Genomic DNA, 21641 nt, shown 5'->3' with positions numbered 1-21641 from the left:
TTTCTAGAATTCGGTTCTCAAGGCTACACGACTTCTGTCTCCTCACTATGTGCTTCTCTCTTGGCTTGTTGGAATCTGGCAGGCCTTGCCACAATTTTACCAAAACTACAGTGTTTTGGGTGTCATGTTCTGGGCACTGTCCTTGTGTCCAAGGACGAAGGAATCTCCCAGACCCCCTCCCCCCACCAGCACTTCCCGTGGTTGATCATCATGCTCTTTACTGTCCTCAGACTGAGTGTGCCCTCCCTGATGTCACCGCACCAGACGTGCACCTCCTCACCCACCTGCCTCCACCTGTCTACCTTATACTGGTCAGTCCTGGCTGATGTGTCAACATCTGCCCAGAAGGGCTGTCATCCCCATGGAGCAGGGCACAGTAGTCAGAGTTAAGAAGCCCCCCGAGCTGGGATTTGAACCTAGGCACTCAAATACCAAAATCCATGCTCAAACCATAAATATTGTCTTATGATTCCTCATTAGGCACCTTTAGTATGCAAGGAAATATGTCTCTAGCTGTAAACATTGTCAGCAGGAATACAGCAAACCCACTTTTACAAACATTTGCTTTAAATCTAGCTTTATTCCCCAAAAGAGGGCCTTCTTCCTCGTTTTAGCCTCTCAGCACATAAAACAGAAAGGATTCAGAGTGACTAAGAGGATCAAGAATAATACCTTAAACTGTTGTATAATGCAGGCTTGATGTTCAAGGGAGAATTTTTGTCAGATAACTTGATAGAGCCTTGTCTGGAAGCAAAGACTAAAATCGTGATTCCTTGAGTCTCTTATCCCTAATGAAAATACCTAATTATTTTATTTCTGTTCCCACACAAATAAGTTTCTCTTTTGAGCTTTTTTGGCATTCTCCAAGTGCACAATTTTCTCAGATAATTAGAATTTTAGAGAAAGAATCTTAGGTGTAAGAGTGGGAGTATTGTGAAGGAGAAAATCAAAAGCTAAAAAATTAATTTTGCTGAAAAAAATACTGAAGCAAAATTGTATGTTCCCATCCCTATAGGGTAGGTTTATTTAATTCTCTATTGTAGGTCATGGATCTGATTACTAAACTTTATACTTATCAGTTGTTTTGTGAGATTATAATTTGGAAATAAAAGATAGAATCTCTAGGCAAATCTTACTGTATCTTTAAAAATATTTTTTTAAACCAAGTATAAGAGTGGCAGAACCCATGCATCCTGGCACTGTGGGCAGTGAAGGTCCCTTGGCTCAGTCCCAATGCACTTTGGAACTGCAGGGAATTCTAATTCTGCCCCAGGCCTCATGGGTCATACTTTAGGGAGAGAAAAGGAGAGGCCAGAGCTATGTAGTAACTTTCTGGACACAGCTACATGGGAAGGAATTGAAAACGACTAGAACTAATACATGAAGTTAACAAGGTTGCAGGATACAAGATCAAATACAAAAATCAGCTGTATCTCTAGGTACTAGCAATGGAAAAAATCCAAAAATGAAATTTAAAAGACCATGTACGTTCAAAATAACACACAAAAAACTACTTAGGGAAAAAAATCTAACAAGCAATGCAAAAGAGCTGTACACTGACAGCTATAAAACATTATTGAGAGAATTTAAATAAGACATAAAGAAATAGCTGTATCATGTTCATGGTTTAGAAAATGCATTATTGTTAAGATGGCACTTCTCCCCAAAGTGACCTGTAGATTCAATGCAATCTTGATCAAAATACCAGCAGGCTTTTTTATAGAAGTTGACAATCTGGCAATTCTAAGATGTATGTGGAAATTCAAAAGACCTGGAATAGTCAAAGTGATGTTAGAAAAGGAGAACAAAGTTGGAGGACCTGACACTACTAATTTTAAGATTTACTACAAAGCTTCGGTATTCAAGACAGCATGGTGCTGGCATAAGGACGGACATATAGATCAGTGGAACAGGATTGAGAGTCCAGGAATAGACCCATATGTAGATGGTTAATTTCAACAAAGGCACCAAGGTAATTCAATGGAGACAGGATAGGTTTTCGATAAGTGTGCTGGGGAAGCTGAGGGTCCATATGGAAGAAAGTGGAACTTGACCCTTTCCTCCTACCATACCCCAAATTAAATCAGATGGATCATAGACCCAAATGGAACAGCTCTAACTATAAAACGTTTAGAAGAAAACTTTGAGGAAATATTTTTTACTTTGGGTTAGGCAAAGATTTCTTAGAAACCAAAAATGTTTAAATGGGAAAAGGAAAAAATGGATTAATTGGACATCATCAAAATTAAAAACTTTGCTCATCAACAGATACTTAGGAAAATTAAAATGCAAGCTACATTTTGGGAGAAAAGATTTGCAAAAGCTATAGCTGACAAAGAATTTGAAGGCAGACAATTATTTTAATCTCTTATCCTTATTAAAAAAAAGCCTCAGTAGTAAGAAGACATACAACCCAGTTTTTTAAATGGGCAAAATATTTGAAGAGATACTTCAGAGGGAAGATATGCAGGCAGCCAACAGTCACATGAAAAAGTGTCCAGCATCATTGGTCATTAGGAAATGCTGACCAAAACCACAATTGGATGCCACTTCACACCCATTAGAATAAGGAAAATTAAAAAGACTGAAAAAACTAAACATTGGTAAGGTTGTGGAAGAACTAGAACCCTAGACATTGCTCTTGACAATATAAAATGGAACAGCCAATTTGGAAAACAATTTAGCAGTTTTTTAAGGTCAAACATTCACTTGCCATGTGACCGAGCAATTCCACTCCTGAGTATCAACCCAAAAGAAATGAAAATAAAAATCCATACAAAGACTGGTACAAAAATATTCCTAGCAGTACTGTTCATACCAGTCAAAAACTGGAAATAACCCAAATGCCCATCAACTAGTGAATAAACAAAATGTGGTCTATCCATAGAGTAGAACTCAGCAATTAAAAATAAAACTGCTAATATACATAGCAAAATGGATGAATCTCAAAAATACCATGCTAAGTGAAAGAAGCCAGACACAAAAGACTACATGACTTCATTTATATGAAATTTCTGGAAAAGGCAAAACTATAAAGACAGAAGTAGATGAACAGTGTCTAGGACCGGGCCGGGGGCAGGGCTTGGCTCCAGGGGAGGGTGAGGAGTTGATGGCGGTGTTCTAAAACTTGGTTGTGTTGGTGTTTGCAGGACTGTATAAATAAATGGGTGAATTTTATGCTATGTAAAGTATACCTCAAAAAGCTGTGAAAAATGATTCTACTAATAGTTAAAGTAGGCTGTCCTAAGGGGAAAAAATAGACAAGGGTGGTGTATATGATAAATTTGCATTTGTCCTCACTGGTCTCGCACGCACAAGGAGCTGCTATGGACCAGAGAGTGGGGAAGCCAGCTGGATTCAGAGCATGCTTTCAAATCCGGGTTTGATGACTTCTTAGTCAAGGGAGCTTGAGCAAATATAAAGTATCCTTAATCATTCTCATTTTGTCATCAGTAAATGGGAATTGAATCACCTACATGGCAGGGCTGTTTGAGACTCAAATGAGACCTGACATCTGAGACCCTTAGAAGATTGCTGGGGGCACACTTGGCGCTCAGTAAATGCTGGGTGTGGCCTCTTTCTATATTTGGGTACTTGCTGAGATTGTTGCCCATGGTGGTCATGCTTCTTGCTAGGAAAGGTAGGAGTTTGGAGACTGCTAATGATTTTTAATAGTTTGTTTGCTTTTTTTTAGCATAGTTTCTGAAAGCTGTCCTTAAGTAGAATTTTAGACATACTGTATAAAATTAGACTTGAGGGTGGACAGAGATTATAAATAAAATGATAGCGCTAACCAGGCATGATAGATCCCACACAGACTTTTAACTTGATAGCCACCAGATAGCTGAAAAAAGAAACGACAGAAACCTATTAGATCATTCTGTTATCCAAGGGATAAAATGGAGTGGGTGTATTTTAGATGAATCAGACGGGAATTTGAGCTTTAGAAAATTCCATTTAAATGACTACTAGCCTGAGACTGCCTATTTCTAAGGTCCATTTGATCATGGTTGTGGACGTTGTTCACTATGTTACCATGAAAAGTAACATTAAACATTTATTTATACTAAAATTTGTTTCAGAAAGCATTTAGTGCTGCTCACAAAGTTATAATACAAGTTAATAAAAGAACTAAAAATGGGGGCTGGCCCCGTGGCCAAGTGGTTAAGTTCGCGTGCTCTGCTGCAGGCAGCCCAGTGTTTCGTCAGTTCGAATCCTGGGCACGGACATGGCACCGCTCCTCGAGCCACGCTGAGGCGGCATCCCACATGCCACAACTAGAATGACCCACAACTAAGAATATACAACTATGTACCGGGGGGCTTTGGGGAGAAAAAGGAAAAAAAATAAAATCTTAAAAAAAAAAAACTAAAAATGTAGGAGAAGGAAGTTGGGAGAGTAAGTTACGTAGAACCAGAAGTGAAGTTGGTACTCAGAGCATCAGGCAAAGCCCTACACACTTGCTGGGACTGACCCCCAAATGTGATTTCTACACTTTTATGCAGTCAACTGACTGATGTAAATAAAAACGGCAGAAAAGTCAGAGGGCCCATAAGATTAAAAATGAAGAATAACATTTAAAAAGCAATTGCTTGAGAGATGCAAAGTATTCCTGACACTGAAATGAAAGAGGAATATTTTCCATCAGTCATCCTGCAAAGAATATTGTGCCATAGGAATAAGGAATAACATTTTACACTCAACCCGGTAGCAGTTTCGCCAGCCTCAGCACAGGGCACCCGAAGCAGCTCTGCCTGAGACCTGTGAGTGTGCTGAGCTTTGACTCCACAGCACTGGACCACGTTCAAATTCAAGAGATACAAAGTAGGCTTTTGATTCTTACTTCAAAAGTGAAAAATGTACTCAAGTGTCAGTGTAACCAAAAAGTTATTGTATTATATATTGTTATTTTATTGTATTATATTAGCAGAGAAATCATGCAAGAACTTTTTATTTTGTTTCTTGTCATATGTTTATTTCTGTTTTAAAGCAGTCATGAAGAATTTAAAAGCAAAAAAAATGTTTTATTACTCCTCTGAGAATTCCAAGTTAGCTTTGAATGTACTTGGTGTAGAAAGGAAGATGTAGACAGCAGTACTAGAAGGAAAATGTTACAATAGGAAATGGAGGAGTTAGGTATTTAAATTTTTTTAAATTTTAGTTTAAATATTGATTTAAAAATCAAAATTGTGCTATAAAAATTTAAAGCCTTGCTTTTAAAAGGCAGGTTTAAGTTTGGTATCATTTAAATTTTTGTTTTCTATAACACAACTCAAATTCCTTTGAATAAGAGTAACATAAATGTTCATGTATTCCAGTTGCTAAATATGTAAAGATCACAAGGCGATTCTCATATTTCCTAATACAGAAAAAATTAAGAAGTGTCACTTAGTATTATTTTTGTGTTCTCAATTTCCCTATATTCTCAGATGTGAAAAACAGGTTACATTTCACTGTGAATCACTCTTCAGACACATGCACACACACACAACACTGAAATTATTTTTATCTAGTATTATTCATCCAAGTTGCTAATGGAGACACACTAAAATTATTCCTCATATTTGTTTCCCAGTTGTTTTAGCAAATGTTTGAGAATTCTAGCCTGGCTGTGGACAAATGTTTAATTATAACTAAAGAAGCTGCACTAGCTGACTGAATATTTAATGATTTTACTGAATCATTTCTTTGTTTATTTTTTTTGAGATAGTGGCATAGTGGCTACAATTTTTAAAAGCCTTTATCTTTTAGAAATGATGGTGAAATGAAAGAACATGGTGTGAGTGATTCATTGTGAAGATGGGAAAAAGGCGTGAGATACAGATAAAAGAAAATTGGCTGTGTGTTGGTAAATGTGGAAGCTGAGTAATGAGTGCCTGGGAAGTCGTTCTCTCTGCTTTTGTAAGTTTGAAATTTTCCCTAATAAAAAGTTGAAGAAGCAATGGCAGCAGCAGCCCTGGAATTTTCCATGAAGCTTTTAGAACCCCTTAAAAAGTAAACATGGAGAATCCTGGGGACCTCACTGTATTCTAGTCCAACTTCTTTGTTTACCAGTGAGGAAGCTGAAGCAGAGAGAATGTTGTTGCTTTTGTGTTTCTTTGGTGTTGTCCAAAGCATCTATTTTAAACGCGCAGTGCCCACAATGCCTGTTTTACTACTGCTATCAACATGTACCCCAGAAATCGTGTGTCTTGATTCTCAGGTCAAGCTCTCCTCTGTAATTCTGTCTCAAAGGCTTCGGCTCAGACTGTTAAAGAAAAACTGATTCTGACACTCGTTAAAGACAGTAAGGAACTTTAGTCAAGGGACGACTGCACTGGGGCTTTGCAGTAGGGGAGAGAGGTGGGGCTCAACTCTGAGTATAACCATGACACGGGGTTATCACCGTCTTCCAAGACCATTGCAATGATAGTGTGATAAGAGTGTTTCTCTGTAGATGTAGGGGGGTGTGTGTGTCTGTGTGTGTCTTCAGATGGCTCTTAGAAGAAAGTTTTCTTAAGGAGGCCTACAAACTCTTTTACTGGAGTGATAGGAGCAGCAGTGGGAGATTCCAGAAGGAAACACAAATCTAAGGAGACAAGATAAAAACTGAGATGTTCAGCTACTCTCTTTCATGTGGAGATTGTGGCTTCATTGTCAGCTGTGGACAGTTTGGATTTGTTGATGATGGTGATAGACAGACGATAGACATAGAGACTTGTGGCATAACTTTAATAATTGTTCCTGATCCTGGGACGTCAGAATTGGATGTACTAGAAGCTGGTGAAGCTTAAGCTCAGGGACCCTCATGCCTACTCCTACTTTCAAGGTTTTGTGCCTAGTTTTTTTTTTTTTGGTGAGGAACCTTGGCCCTGAGATAATATCTATGCCAGTCTTCCTCTGCTTTGTATGTGGGATGCCGCTGCAGCATAGCTCGATGAGCAGTGTATAGATCCACACCTGGGATCCAAACTCATGAACCCCGGGCGCCGAAGCACAATGCATCAACTTAGCCACTGCGCCAACGGGCCGACCCCAGTTTTGTACCTAATTTTGTATTCATAATTTTGTTTTTCTTTTTTCAAAGAGCCCCCCACCCCCCCGCCAGTTGTGTAAGCATCAGGCCCCACAATACTTGTATCCACCCTTGTATGGAGTTGTGACTCTGTAGAAGTACCAACCCTTTATTTTTTTTCTCCGAAGAATGTATGGTGATTCTTGGGGACTGTGGCAGCCACAGTGAATGGATGAACATACTGGCATCGACTGCTCACTGGCCCTGTAGCCCGCGAATTCTTCCATGCAGATCAAAGACAGAAATGGGTGTTTCCTGGGGTTGCCATGAGGGGCTAATGACTGACGTGGGAAGGTATATAAATATTCTAACGAAGTGTTTTGTGAAAATTTACGTAACTTCTTTTATATTTTATGACTAATCTGCAGTCATTTGCTTCCGCAGCGCTGTTGATTTAATTTGGGTAATTTTGGAAATAATGAATTCATAAAGCCACCTTTTACTTTGAGATGAAGGGTCTTGTTTCAGAGGGTGCTACCTGCTGTAATGATGAAACTGAGCTCTCTGCCTGCGCGCGCTTGAACGAAGCAAAAATCACAGTCCATGCTTAACTCATAGTTTTTAAACACTCAAAAAAACAGTAAATTGCTATCCCCAAAGAATGTCATTTTAAAGATTTCTTTCTTATGTACCTGATGCTTCTGGGCCAAATTAACCCATCTGCTCAACCACGTCTATTCATAATCATGATTCACATAGGAAATTTAAAGAAACAGAACTTGCCATGATAATAAGCGTGTTTTTTCATTGCTGAAGTGGCAGTTCTGCTAGTTAAGTTACTGAATGCTAAGAACTTTAAAGTTGTGCTTAGTTGTATTTGTAGTTAATGAATGTCATTAACTTTTGACTTGTAATTTTCATTTGGGGGAACTTTCTGGAATGATAAGAATGTTTGACAAGTTGACTTGAGCGATGATAACACAGATGCATCCATTTTTCATCACACTGAGTGCAAGATCTGTGTATTTTACTGAGTGCAAAGTAGACTTTCACAGAGAAAACAATTCATGTGCTACCTGCAGATTTTTTTTTTGGCAGTTTCTTTTTACTTTTAACTTTTTGAAAGTTTATAATGCCTGCGTTTTCTCATTTGTAACTTTCAAATTTTAGGAATTCTTTGATCATGTGAAGAAACTTTGGGATGATGAAGGCGTGAAGGCGTGCTTTGAGAGGTCAAATGAATACCAGCTGATCGACTGCGCACAATAGTAAGTCTGTCCCCGCGCAGGGCCCGGACCTCTTTGAAGACAGGCCTGCACCCACAGCTGTGCTGCCCTCCCAGGGTTACTGACGTTTCTTGAATGCAAGGAACAAATAATTAACATCTCACTGCAGAAATCAGCTGTTAGACTGGGATGTGGTTAGTAGATGGAAAACTGAAAATCCAATAGCAGTCAGTGTTTCGGGGGAGAACCAGAACCAGTTGTACTCGTTTTATCCGGATCTCTGTTTCCAGTTCTGTTCATTTTTTGCTTTCTATAGAGTGGTAGGCATATTCATAAATTATAACATATTTAGGTATTCCTTATATTTTAATTATGGAGCAGGGGCCCCCAAATTAAATTTTAAAATAATATCAACATCTGCAATCAAGCCCAAGCTCTTAAAGTAATAAGAGATCATCCTATACACATCAGAATTAGACTAGAACCTTGAAAGTTGATGGTATTAATAAGTAAATATTTGGTGAAAAAATGTTACGAAGAGAAATAAGAATAAGGAAAGGACTGTGGTGCCCAGGCTGGCTCATTGTTTTTCCCTGAAATGCTCATTTTTCCCATTTTCTTTTGCTATTTTAGATTCATTCTATAACTATTAGAGAATAATGGTCCCCAGAAGAATGTTAAACAAGAAGTTCTAGATATGTTTGCTATTTTGATAAAACTATATTTAACAAGTTGTCTTATATAACTCTTTGGGCAGCAGGAAATGAGCATTTTTACATTTTAAGTCTGTAAACTCTAAAAATTCATGCTTGTCAAAGAGATTCCATAGCATAAAATCTGGGAATTCAGAATATTTGGAACCAACTAATGAAGCTACGTCGTGAATACTCATTTCGAGGAGAGAGTAGTTGTTGGCCCCCCCAGCCCTTCCTCATCCCTAGGAGTTCAGACACCATCACCTGTGATGGGTACTGAGTGGGGCCAATGGCCAGGGCCAAGGAGGGGGGTGCTGGCTGTGTCCCAGGCACTGACACGAGGCCACTCTGGGAGCCGGTAAGTAATGAAAGAGTGGCCGTAAACAGGTGAGAGAGGTCAGTGAGGCCAGACCCTCCTGAGCGCTGAAGGTCATACCAAGGAACTTGGATTTTCTTCCAAATGCCATGAGTGCCCATTGGCTGGATGAGTGAGGTTGTGGGGCTCACCCTGGCTGCAGCATGGAGAATTAAAAGGAGGAGGCAGAGACCCCAGGGGCATGCCTCGACTCAAGTGGTAGCCATGGAGGTGAGTCTGGGAACCGGAAGACAGAAGTAGCTGGTGGATCGTATGAGGGAGGTGGGGGGAGGGCGATCAAGGATGACAAAGGGGTGGGTCATGGTGCCATTTGTTGAGATAGAGAAACCCCAGAAATGTTGTATATGGGAGGACAGAGGAAGATACCAAGCCTTGATTTGGAGAAGTTAAAGTGTGTGATGCCAAAGGGAAATCCAGTTGGAGAGAGCGAGCAGGGGGTCGGCTGTAGGAGCCGGAGCTCAGAAAAGAGACTGGCAGTAAGAGATCGGATGTTATCAGCCCACTGATGGGCTTGGAAATGCACGAACACAAGTGGAGCCAGTGAAGAGAGAGGAGAAGGTCCTGGACTGAGGGAGTTCAGGCCTTAGATGTTGGTTCCAGGAGGAGGAGCCTAGAATCACATCTGGAGAGAGGGAGGCCTCCAGAGGACGGAAGAGGATTTCTGGGCCAAGATGGGGGAGACTGATTTACTTAACCTTCTTCTTATCATGCCCAAGAACTGGCTACACCCACCTCAGTCCGTGAGCATTTGATGAGCAGCAGTTGTATCTAGAGAGCGGCGCTTGGCAGGGCAGGGCGTAAACAGAGATGGCGCACGGATCTGCTCCACACGCCCTGAAATGACCACTGAAAGCTTTAATGATCCTCCACCACATCTGCTAAAGAAACTATTTACTAACTAAAAATTTTTATTAACTAGAAAATTATTTAAAATTTCTCACTTCCTGCCATGTTTAACAGTTCCTTCACAACTTGCCTTAAATCAACGTTCCCTTTTTAAGTTTGCCACGCCCCGTTGTTACGTTTGTGAGTACATTCCTGTGGTTACTCTCCTGTCAGCTGGTGAGGACCTTTGCTTTCCTTCCACAGCTGGGTCATGAAGTCCAGAAAGCCAGGCTGGTTTAGATTTGGATGTGGGAGTGGCGATCGGGTTCCGGGGGAGCTGACACGCAGGCTGAGAGATCCCGGGAGGCACACCACTTCCTGAAGGGCCTTTACTGTTCCCTCTTACTCTCTCTCGCTCTTTCTCTAACGTGTCGTTTCACAATCGTTTAAAAGCCACAGCAGAATTACATGTTAAATCACAATGTTTTAGAGATGGGAAGGATATACTACGAAAATGTTAGCAGCTGGAATTTCTAGCACAGCTCGTAATAATATTAAAATTCACATACATTTGTATTTGAAGTTGATGTGGAATATGTGTTTTATCCTACTTTTCCAGTATTTCTTGAGCAAAGGTGTGGCGAGGGGACGCCACAGTGCCACTCAGTGTCAAACTCGGAATTTCTCTTTTTTAAAAAAAAAGAGACAACTGATTCTTACAGCACTATAGTGACAGAATTAACGCTTTAATTTAAAATAGAATATGCAAATAAAAATTTTTAAAAAGAAGTAGTATGAACCTTGACAGTAGGCAGTTAGGATTCGGATCTTAGCTCAGCCACCGACCATTGTGTGAGAGTTTGGGCAAATTACTTTAATAGGAAAAATTATGGGATCTATTCTCATGCAGCTGTTGTAGGATTAAATAAGTAGATATGCAGAGTCCTCACAATAGTGCCTGGTGCATGGTAGGCCTAGATAAGCTCTTGCTGTTATGCCACCGATGTGGCAACGGAGGCCCAGGGAGGTCAGCTAGGGTGCCGAGAGGATCACGCTTTCCCACCAACAGGCGGGACCACAGCCAAGATCTGCTGTCTCTTTCAATTCCGTCCTTTCAGATTACCGAGCGCCACGGATGAAAACCGTCTTGTGAGTGAGACTCTGGGGCGTGAGGTCCAGATTCCCTTTCCAGGCTTGTCAGGAATGAAACCAAAGCTTCGATTATACTTTAGCTCTGGGCCACGCAGAATCACAGAAATCAGTTCCCCCTCTAAACGTCACTATCTAGGTTAATCCTAACTTCTCCAACTTTGCTTTTTTATCCATTTTCATATGCATGGGAATCGAGTTGGATCAATAATCTTTGCCTCTTAATAACTATCTTGTTTTTCCTCAACACTCAGGTTTTGAGATTGGAGGAGGTGAGGGGTTTGAAAAACAAATAACATTTTAATACCATTTGTTAGACCATGTTAGAACATAGGGCTGCCAAATTTTCTTATGTTGCCAAATAAGATGTTAAAGGAATATAAGCTGCTTCCATCTCCCATCTCTCTCCCTTCATAAAAGAAATGACATTTCAATGTCAAACCAGTGAAGGGACATGATCTTGGAGTAAAGCCCCAGGACCACAATACTCAGGCCATCTTGTCCAGCCCCCTAGATTCTGAATTCCTGAGGGAATGTGTCTTATCCATCCTCAAATGCCGAGCTCTCAGGTGAGTGTTCCTGCATAAAGCTGGTGCTCATTAAGCGCTATTTGAAATAAATGAATTCGCAAAACAGGGGCCCCGTATTCAATATGGTACTGATAGGAGAGGCTGACCCTGTCCCTTTAAAAGCGCACGCCACACCCCAGACTCACTCTCTGTGGGCCCCCTCTCCCCCCAATTTCCGCTTCCAGATTCCTGGTGTTCTGACATGTTTTCTTTTTTCCTCTCTAAATTGCGCTGAGAAAAGATCTGCTCACATCTTGGTGTGAATCGAAGTCACTCTGTTACCTTGCTCAACAGTATTGCACTTTGAACCTTAATGGGTATTGTGAAGGAAGTAATTCTAAGCCCTGTTAAAGTAATTTCTACGATGGCGGAAACCATGGGAATATTTGGGGGGAGAGTGCTTCTCAGTGATGCTGAAATTCTGTTAAGGCTGAGCTGCCAATCAAGAACCTAGGGACATTCTTGCAGTTTCTCAAGAGCTTAAACACAGAAGTTTCCAGCAATTCCCCTCCTGGATATATACCTGAGAGAATTAAAAACATACATCCACACAAAAACTCATACACAAACGTTCATAGCAGCATTATTCATAATAGCCAAAAAGTGCAAACAACCCCAATGACTATAAAATGATGAATGGATAAACAAAATGTGATACATTACACAACAGAATATTATTTGGCAATAAAAAAGAAAGTGCTGAGATATACTACAACATGAATGAACCTTGAAAATATTATGCTAAGAACCGTGACACAAAAGGCTGCATATTTTATGATTCCATGTATATGAAATGTTCAGAATAGCCAAATCCATAGAAACAGGAGGCAGACCAGTGGTTGCCAGGGCCTTGGGGGCAGGCGAAGTTGAGAGTGACTGCTATCGGGGCAGGGTTTCCTCTGGGGATACTGGAAATGTTCTGTAACTGGATAGTACTGATGGTTGTACAATCTTGTGAATACACTAAAAACCACTGAATTGTACACTTCAAAACAGTGAATTTTATGGTATGTGAAATTATATGTTATGTGAATTATATCTCAATCTAAAAGGAAAGATTACGGAGTAGGGAAGGATCCAGGGCAGGAAAAGCAATGGGAACAGCAGTCATGATTGGCCAGGGGGCGGTCTCCTCACTGAGCCGGGGATCCTCTTGTCAACGACAGATGAAAGTCTAAACGTGTGTTTCTCAGGCCTGTTTCTTCATACTCAACCCACCACAAATGCACACCGCTCTCCAAGCCTGCAAAAACACCTGTGCGAATGGGAGCCCCCAAATTATAAAGTGCCTGTGGTTGTACAATGAAAAAGGCCATTAAGATCTACGTTACGCTGTTTGGCAGGCAAGGAATGGAAACTTGCTCAGGATACTTGGAGAAAGGGGAATTTGTTCTGAGTCTCTCGAAGCCACTGTTGAGTCAGGGACACTGTGGGGACCAGCTCTTCCTGCTCTCTGGGCATTTCGACTTCGCTTTCCCTGTCTGCTCCTCTCCTCCCTTGCTCCTGAGTGGCAGGTCCACTCCATAATCTGCAGGTCAGATCCCAGGGGAAACAGGGGAGATGAGTTTTGCTAACAACCAGGCAGCCTGTCCGCATCTAGCCTTGTCCCCATCTAGCCTAGTCACACCGCCCCACCAGCCGGTGCCTGGAACCCACAGGCCAGGTCCGTGGCCACTTCCCCATCCCTGAGCAGAGGCTGCTGTAAGGCTGGGTCAGCTCCACTGCGTGTCCTGCGCCAGGACTGCCTGGGCTAGAGGAGTGTGGGAACAATCGTCATAACATAGCTTTAAGTAAAGTATTGTACTTTTGGTAAAAATCAGTGCCTTTGAAGCTTCAAGCAAGCTGTGCAAATGACCAGGGATTGTATTTTATACACAATTCCCCAGTTCCCACTGTGAAAATTAAAAAAGAATCTCTACTGCATTATCCCCACAAATGCATTTCCTCTAAGTCCTAATAATAAGTGACTATGTAGCCGTGGAAACAGCTATTTTGGGAGAAAGAAAATCAGAGAAAGTTGGGTCTTTATAACAGGTTTATAAAATCAGACTTTGGTTAATGTAACTTGAAACTCTACAGCTCAGACTGCAGGTTCTTATGCTTCTACTGATTTGTTTACATAGAAGGCCTCCAGGAGTATATCCGTTTGAATAATTGGTTTCAGAATACTCTCAAAGGCAGAGAATATCCCAGAAAAAAAAGAAAATAGCAGTGAAAAGGTAAAGTGATTTTCTGCTGCATCCCCTGTCCGCCTTTTGCCAACAGTCAGGAGTCTTGGTGACATGGTGACCCCTCTCTAGCACTGGTTTCCATCTCGTGGCCCCGAAGTCCTTGAATACTAAGCTTTCAGAACAATCTAGAAATTATTAGCAAAAATGAAGTTTCAAATTCACAGCTGACTTTTTGCAGCTCATTTTAAGATAAAAGAAACTATATTTTAAAATACGCATGTTACTAAATACTATTGCATTCATTAAATATATATTCAGCCACCCAGGGGCACATACGTGTTCTCCTTAACTCTCATCTTGATCCTTATTTCTAGCCAAATTTATTTTCTAGATCTGCAGAATTGGAAATGTTCCTGTTTATGTGCAGTTCAGTAAAAATTTTTCTTCACATATGAAGAATAAATTTAGAGGCAAATATCTCAGTGTAAGTTGGTCAGCCCCTGGTTATCCATTTCTTCACTAATTTGGACACCCTCGCCCTGAGAAGGAATTTTTGAGAGGGCTTAAACAAATGTTTCTGTGTGAGTAGGAAAGCTACACTTCTCCTTTGTGTCTCCTTTACTCTCACACCACTACCACACTCACAACACTTCTGACACCAGCTGTGGTGGGGGGAGGGGTTCCCCCACACTGAGCAGTTCTCTGTGACACCAGCTGGGGGTCCTACAGTTGAACTCAATTCTGACACTGTCAGCCTGGAGATAGCGTCAGATCACATGGGTTAAGGGCTCAGTCCCACGAGACTGCCCCGAATTCAGATGCCAATTGCAAGTAGTATATCCCCAGGTTACCTGCAACTTTGGTCCAACTTGGCTACAGGTCAGAGGTTCCCAGGGCTCCTTCCCCTTGGACTTGATTATTTGCTAAAACAGCTCTCAAAACTTATGGAAACACATACTTACATTTACCAGTTTATTACGAAGTGAAGGATGCAGTAAAGGATACAGATGAACAACCAGATGAAGAGATACATAGGGCGAGGCCTGGGAGGGGCCGAGCACAAGATCTTCTGCTCCCGTGGAGTCGGGGGGCGTCACCCTCCTAGTTACATGGATGTGTTCAGCTGGAAGCTCTCCAAACCCTATACTTTTGGCATTTTACTGGAGGCTTCATCACATAGGCTGATGGATCATCAACTCCATTTCTAGCCCTCTCCCCTTCCTGGAGGGTGGAGGTGGGACTGAAAGTTTCTAGCTTCTCATCATGGCTTGTTCTTTCTGGTGACCAGGCCCCATCTAGGAGCCCACCCAGAGTGATCTCATTAGAACAAAAGACACTGCTATCACCCAGGAAATTACAAGGGTTTCAGGAGGTCTGTGCCAGTACCCGGGGTCAGAGACTAATATATATGTTTTCTATTATTTCACATTGTGTAAACAGAGTGTTTAAATCTCTCAGGAAAACTGCCCCCTTGAGTGGAGAATGCTGGTGGATTCCATGCGTTGTCTCACTGAATCCTCAGACTTCTTACAAAAGAGAGGACTCTGGGACCACGTGGGGCTCCAAGGCCTTGCCCCGCTAGCATGTCACCCTAGTTCTGATGATGTTTCCCATTCACTGTGTATTGCTAGATTCGTTTTGAAAGCTGTGAAATTCGGGCCCTTTTAACTATATATACTTTTTTAAAAAACATGTTTTTGATGCCTTCGAGCTGTATTTTTCCACTATTTCTTAGAAATAGAACCCTTTGTCAAACAGAGGCCTGTGTGGGGCACCAGTAATGAAGAGCCTGCCCTGGGCAGCAGTGGCGAGGGGCCCAACGCGTCGCCCTTGGCCTCTACCCTGCTCCTTTGTGGCCCCTCAGTTGGCACCAAGAAATACAGGGCTCCACGGAGTCCAGTGTAGAACCCGTGGCCAGTTTCCAAAATTTGTACCCACAGGACCAAATGGAGTTTATATCAAATACCAAATCAAAGTGGTGCTTTATTAGAGTGAAATTTATTTTAGATGTTCACATTGATTTACCTATCATAAGATCTCTGTGACCCTTTGATTAAAACAAAATTGAAATTCAGTGCTTATAGATGACATTTGAGTCTTTCACGAGGTTCAACATCCAGTTTCCTCCTACTGGGGGAGGGGATGTCTGGCAATATTCTGGTTTATGTAGATGAGTAGTTGCAAATGGTAGCAAAAATGGGTTTTGTTTGTTTGTTTGCCTTATAATACAAGAAACATTTTAAGTTAAATTATGCAGAATTGTGGAAAGGAGAACTGTAAGAAATGTTCTTCCAAGTTGAATTTCTAATAGCCTCTAACAACTCCTCACATTCCTTAACATAAATGTGAAGTCTGATGCTTAAATTTTTAAAAGCACAAGTACCGTCTGTAAGAGAGTGACTCTGTGACAAGAACTTGGGCCCCACAGGTGAGCCCACGCTTCCCTGGCATGTGAAGAAGCAGGCTGCTGTGTCCTCGGTGCCTCGGGGGACTTGCCCTCACGGTTTGCTCCTGGACAGGTGCTGCGTCACCTGAATGATGGCCAGTGCACTGCTACAACCTGCCTTCCAAACAACCAGACATCTGCAAGAAGGCGAACTAGATGCATAATACCTGGGTAGGAGTTTGAGTTATACAGGTGTACACATTTGTCAAAACTCGGCAAATGGACACTTAAGATTTGTGTTTCAGTGGATCGAAATTTACTTCAAAAGAGAAAACTGTGAACAAATATTGATTTCTAGATAATGACCTACATGCTGAAGTATTTAGGAGGAAGTGTACTGGTGTCTGCAATTTCTTTGAAATGCATCAAAAATAAGATGGGTAGATATGTGATTTTTTAAAAGTACAATAAAATAGTAATGGCAGAATCTAGATGGTGGGTATTCAAGCATTCACTATAAAATTATTTCAAATTTATTGTATGTTTGAAATTTTCATAGAAAAATGTAGGGGGAAGAAAAATATACCTATGTAAAGATGTGCTCAGAAGTCTACAGAAAAATAAGTAACAGCAGCACAAATTAACACATTAATGGGACCCCACAAGTTACAACATGGCCATAAGACATTTTTGTGTGTGTGAGGGTTTTTATTACAGTTCTTTTAAGTGTAATTTTTGCTGAATTCTTTGAAACACTTTCAAAGAACCCAGGGAACTCAGATTGAAAACCACTAAGAACCACCATTAATAAAGTATACAGCTTCAAAATAACTTGAGATGTGTCTCTCATTTGAAGCTGTCTCTCTCAGCTTTCAAATTGTAGCTGCAAAATAGCTCATCATTATTGAATCTTACCATATGGGGGCGCTGTTCTAGGCACATTATATGAGTAAATGTATTAATCCTCACGCAACTCAGTCTATCATCTCCATTTTACAGAGGAGAAAACAAAAGCACCTAAGATTACACGGGACTACACCATGCCAGATTATTTTTTATTTATCCAGGATTTCAAATTTGAAACCTAAAGATAGTGAGAGTCTACTGTAGGTTAAAAGTTCAACAAACATTATGTGAGCATCAGTTGTGCACCAGCACTGCCAGGTGCTACATTATACAGATGATGAGTCCTGGCCCTAAGCTTATAATTAAGTGGATTGTCATAACAGCACTCGTTTTCCAAATTCTGAAGTCGCTCTCATCAACTTTCCATTTCCATCCAATTCATATCTTGAACATAATTTGCAACTGAAAGCCAGGATAGTTGTTTTTCTATAGAGGTCCTCATTGTTCAAGAAAGTAAAAAGACAAGTCACAAAAGGGGAAAATATTTGTAATTGTGTAACCAATAAGACACTTATATCCAGAAGAACTCTTACAAGTCAATAATAAAGAGATAAATAATATTATCTTTAATAATAATAATTTTATCAATTTTTAAATGAACAAAAGATCACAATAGTCATTTTCTCAATAAGATATAAAAATGGCCAATAAACTCACAGATAGATGCTCAGCATCATTAGCCATTAGGGTTGCAAATCTGAAAACCGTAAAGAGACAACACTTCATACCCTCTAGGATGGCTATGATCAACAAGTCAGGTGAAGCAAGTGTTGGCAAGAATGTGGAGAAATTGGAACCTTCATATGCTACTGGTGGGAATGTAAAATGGTGCAGCCACTTTGGAAAACAGTCTGGCAGTTAAACATAGAGTTACCATGTGACCCAGCAATTCCACTCCTAGACATATACTCAAGAGAACTGAAAACATACATCCACACAAACACTGGAAGACAAATGTTCAGAGCAGCGTTATTCATAATAGCTAAAAAAGTGGAGACAACCCAAATGCCCATCCACTGATGAATGGATAAGCAAAACGTAGTGTATCTATACAATGGAAAATTATTTAACTATAAAAAGGAATGAAGCACTGATACATGCTACAACGTGGATGAATCTTGAAAACATTATGCTAAGTCAAAGAAGGCAGACACAGAAGGCCATGTATTGTATGATTCCGTTTATATGAAATGTTCAGAATAGGTCTGTCTATAGAGACAGAAAGTAGATTAGGGTTGCATAGGGCTGAGGCAGTGGGGGGTTGGATGAGGAGTAACTGCCTAATGGGTACGGGGTTTCTTTTCGGAGTGATGAAATGTTCTCAAAGTGATTATGGAGATGGTTTCACAACTCCAAATATACAAAACTCCATGGAATTGGGCACCTTAAATTGCAATCCCCCTTTTGCAACTCGCGTGTTAGATTTTAACTTGGACATCACAATAAAATTAATTTGGAGACTGCTGATCCTTTGAATCTGCCTAATTTCAGGCCCTTTCTATTTAATTCCAAGTGAAAAAGAGAGACTCCCTTCAAAAGTGGTGAACAATTGCTCAACAGAAGTTAATACTCCTCACCCAATAAAATGAATTCTGTCTCATCCGTGTGCTTGAGTCCGGGTAAGGTGACAGTATAGGTATGCTGCTGAGAGAGAAAAGGGAAGAAAAGAAATAGGAAAGCAAAAATGCTGATTCAAAATATAATTCCCATACTGAAAATATGTTGTAATATCTTTAAAGAATAATATTTATGGAAATTGGAAGGTAATTTTATAAGAAGTTTTTCCAATAGGATTTTTAGTTGTTCTTCTCCGTGCAGTGCCTGACACAGTAACATCTCAGTAAATATTTGTTGAATGAATAACTAAATCTCATCAAGTTTTTAAAACTCTTCATTATGGATAGGTTAGTGAGCTGTTGTTGACTGCTCACATGGAATTGTTTACCACTGTGCCTGGAACCATGCAACCACATAGTAGGTGTTCAAGAAATTTTTGTTAAATGATGGATGTTTATATTATAACTTCTTTTTCTGCTTTCTCTACCATTCATTGTCTACCATTCTCATTAAACAAAATTAATTTTTCTGTAAAGCTTAGATAAAGGCACAATATCTGTTCATAGCAGCGTTATGTGAAATAGCTAGAAAGTGGAAACCAGCCAAATGTCCATCGTATGTTGAGTGGAGAAACAAAATATCGGCTGTCCATTCAATGGAATATTATTCAGCCATAAAAAGGAATGAAGTACTGATAGCTGCTACTACATGGCCTCCTTTAGAGCAAAAGTCTTCACTGTCTCAGAGAAAACTAAATACTATGTAGAATTCCCTCCTCCCAAGAAACAATGAGATTGTGTTCACAATATCTAGAAATGTAAATAAAGCTTTAAAAATAGGATTTAGGGAGTAAGGAAACTGCCCTTTGGTAATTTCATATCAAGGAAAGAATTCTAAAAAGGAAGAAAGAAAAACTTTGCTGAGGATATTGTATGCATTGGTGTTAAAATTAAATATATTTCTTATCCCAAACTCTATTGATCTCATAATAATTAGGATCCATAATGTCAACAAAAAGCTACTTTCAAAATACAAGCTTTATTCTATTATAATATTAATTCAAGGAAATCTAAGAACAAATAGAATTTCTGTTTGATACTAACAGTTTTATTCATATGACAGCAGTTAAGTGCATGCTATGCCATTGCTTTTTATTCTACTTGATATTAACGTGAATCTGGAGTGTTATGCATTATTTCTATGAAGAAAGAATGAAAGATTCCTCATACCAGTTACCTGAGGCAGGAAGTAATTCCTAGGAAAGAAACTGCTTTGCTGTGACTCTCTGCTAAGATATATTCAGTAACTAAATATATCTTCTAAAATTGACAAGATTTAATAGATCGTTTTTCCATAAAAGGAAAATTTTTATCTTCAATCGAGCATGTTTAATAACATCACAGATCTCTTGAAGAATCTCACCACAAGGTGAACACAGCTTGGAAGGTCCATTTCTTATTCTGGTTCTTCCTCTGACACATGGTGTGATCTGAACAAATCCATGTACAGTCATGCATCGCTTAACAAAGGGGATACATTCTGAGAAGTGTGTCGGGCGATTTCGTCATCGTGTGAACATCATAGAGAGTACCTTACAAGCCTAGATGATATAGCCCACTACACACCTAGTTTGCATGGTACTAATCTTTTGGGACCACGGTCGCATATGTGGTCCCTCATTGGCCAAAATGTCGTTATGTGGCGCACAACTGTATTTCGTCTCTGAAAATAGAGCAGCCCATGGGGCACCCCCTCTCAGGAGGCTCTCTGCCTCTAGGAATCCTCAGCGCTCCCCTCTCCACCCTTGGTTCAGCACATGCTTCTCATAGTTAGCCTGCTTACAGTCAGTGTCCTTGTAAGGACCTAGGGGAGATGGTGGGACCTGCTGGGAAATGATGCTGTGACAGACACACAGTGGGGGGCCACTGCGGAAAGAGGAAACAGCAGAATGCTTCCAGTGAGCAGGAACCATGCTGAATGCAATTTGTGCTTGTCTCCTTATTTTATTTCATGTAAAGGCCATTGAAGTATTTGCAATGTTTCACACATTAGTGTAACTGAAATTCAGCGAGCTTTGAATTCTCTTTTAACTCCTAAACTACTCTAAAAATACATTTTCTTTCTCCTGCAGTATGCTAAGATTTACTATTAAGTATTGTTTTCCAGATGTTTGTTTATTATATTTAGAACATGGTTAATCATGTCCCAAAGCAGCCTAGCGGTTCCTAGGAAAGAAATATCTGCTAGAATGCCTCACTTGTCAAATTTATTGGGAAAGCTTCGCCAGCGCCTCTATGTCCCACCTGTGGAGGACCTTCCAGGAGAAGAAACGCTGGGGGAATACACACCTGTGCTTTATGAACATTATAAATGCATCACGTTTGCGCATTACTTGCCTGTCCCCCATCGTGTTCCCCCCAAGCCTTGAACCCAGTAAATATTTTTGGAATACAGGTGTGAGCTGGAAGAGTCTAGCCCAACTCCATCAAACAGTACAACAAGAATGCACATCCGTTATATTTTGGTTCCGATATCTCGTATCTGATGACTTAGTTCAAAACCATTTTAAAGTTAAAACGTCTTTTAAAAATACGTATCTTTGCCCTCCTTTCATCCTCAAATGTTCACTGTCTCAGAGAAAACTCAATACTATAATAGTACATTACAGAAGTATGAAAGTGATAAGAAATATTCTCTGTTATAGGACTTTTTACATTCTAAATAGAAGTGTTAAATTATTTCTAGTAGCGCTCATTGAGTTAAGTTATATTTGAGTTCTAATACCAT

The 21641-nt window shown here is 40.3% G+C and overlaps 1 protein-coding gene across 11 annotated transcripts in view; it reads left to right on the top strand.

The window, feature by feature from the left end:
* GNAL (G protein subunit alpha L) overlaps positions 1–21641 on the top strand; it is a 147118-nt gene that overhangs the window by 88138 nt on the left and 37339 nt on the right. For all 11 annotated transcript variants that reach the window (XM_070629661.1, XM_070629659.1, XM_070629656.1 and 8 more), the window contains one exon: positions 8165–8262. In XM_070629661.1, the coding sequence (XP_070485762.1) occupies positions 8165–8262 (98 nt within the window). The remainder of the gene's footprint in view (positions 1–8164; positions 8263–21641) is intronic.

This window comes from Equus przewalskii, chromosome 7 (genome assembly GCF_037783145.1).
Source record: "Equus przewalskii isolate Varuska chromosome 7, EquPr2, whole genome shotgun sequence".
Taxonomy (NCBI): Eukaryota; Metazoa; Chordata; class Mammalia; order Perissodactyla; family Equidae; genus Equus; species Equus przewalskii.
The sequence above is the reverse complement of the archived record's forward strand: the minus strand, read 5'-3'. Positions and strand labels throughout refer to the sequence as shown.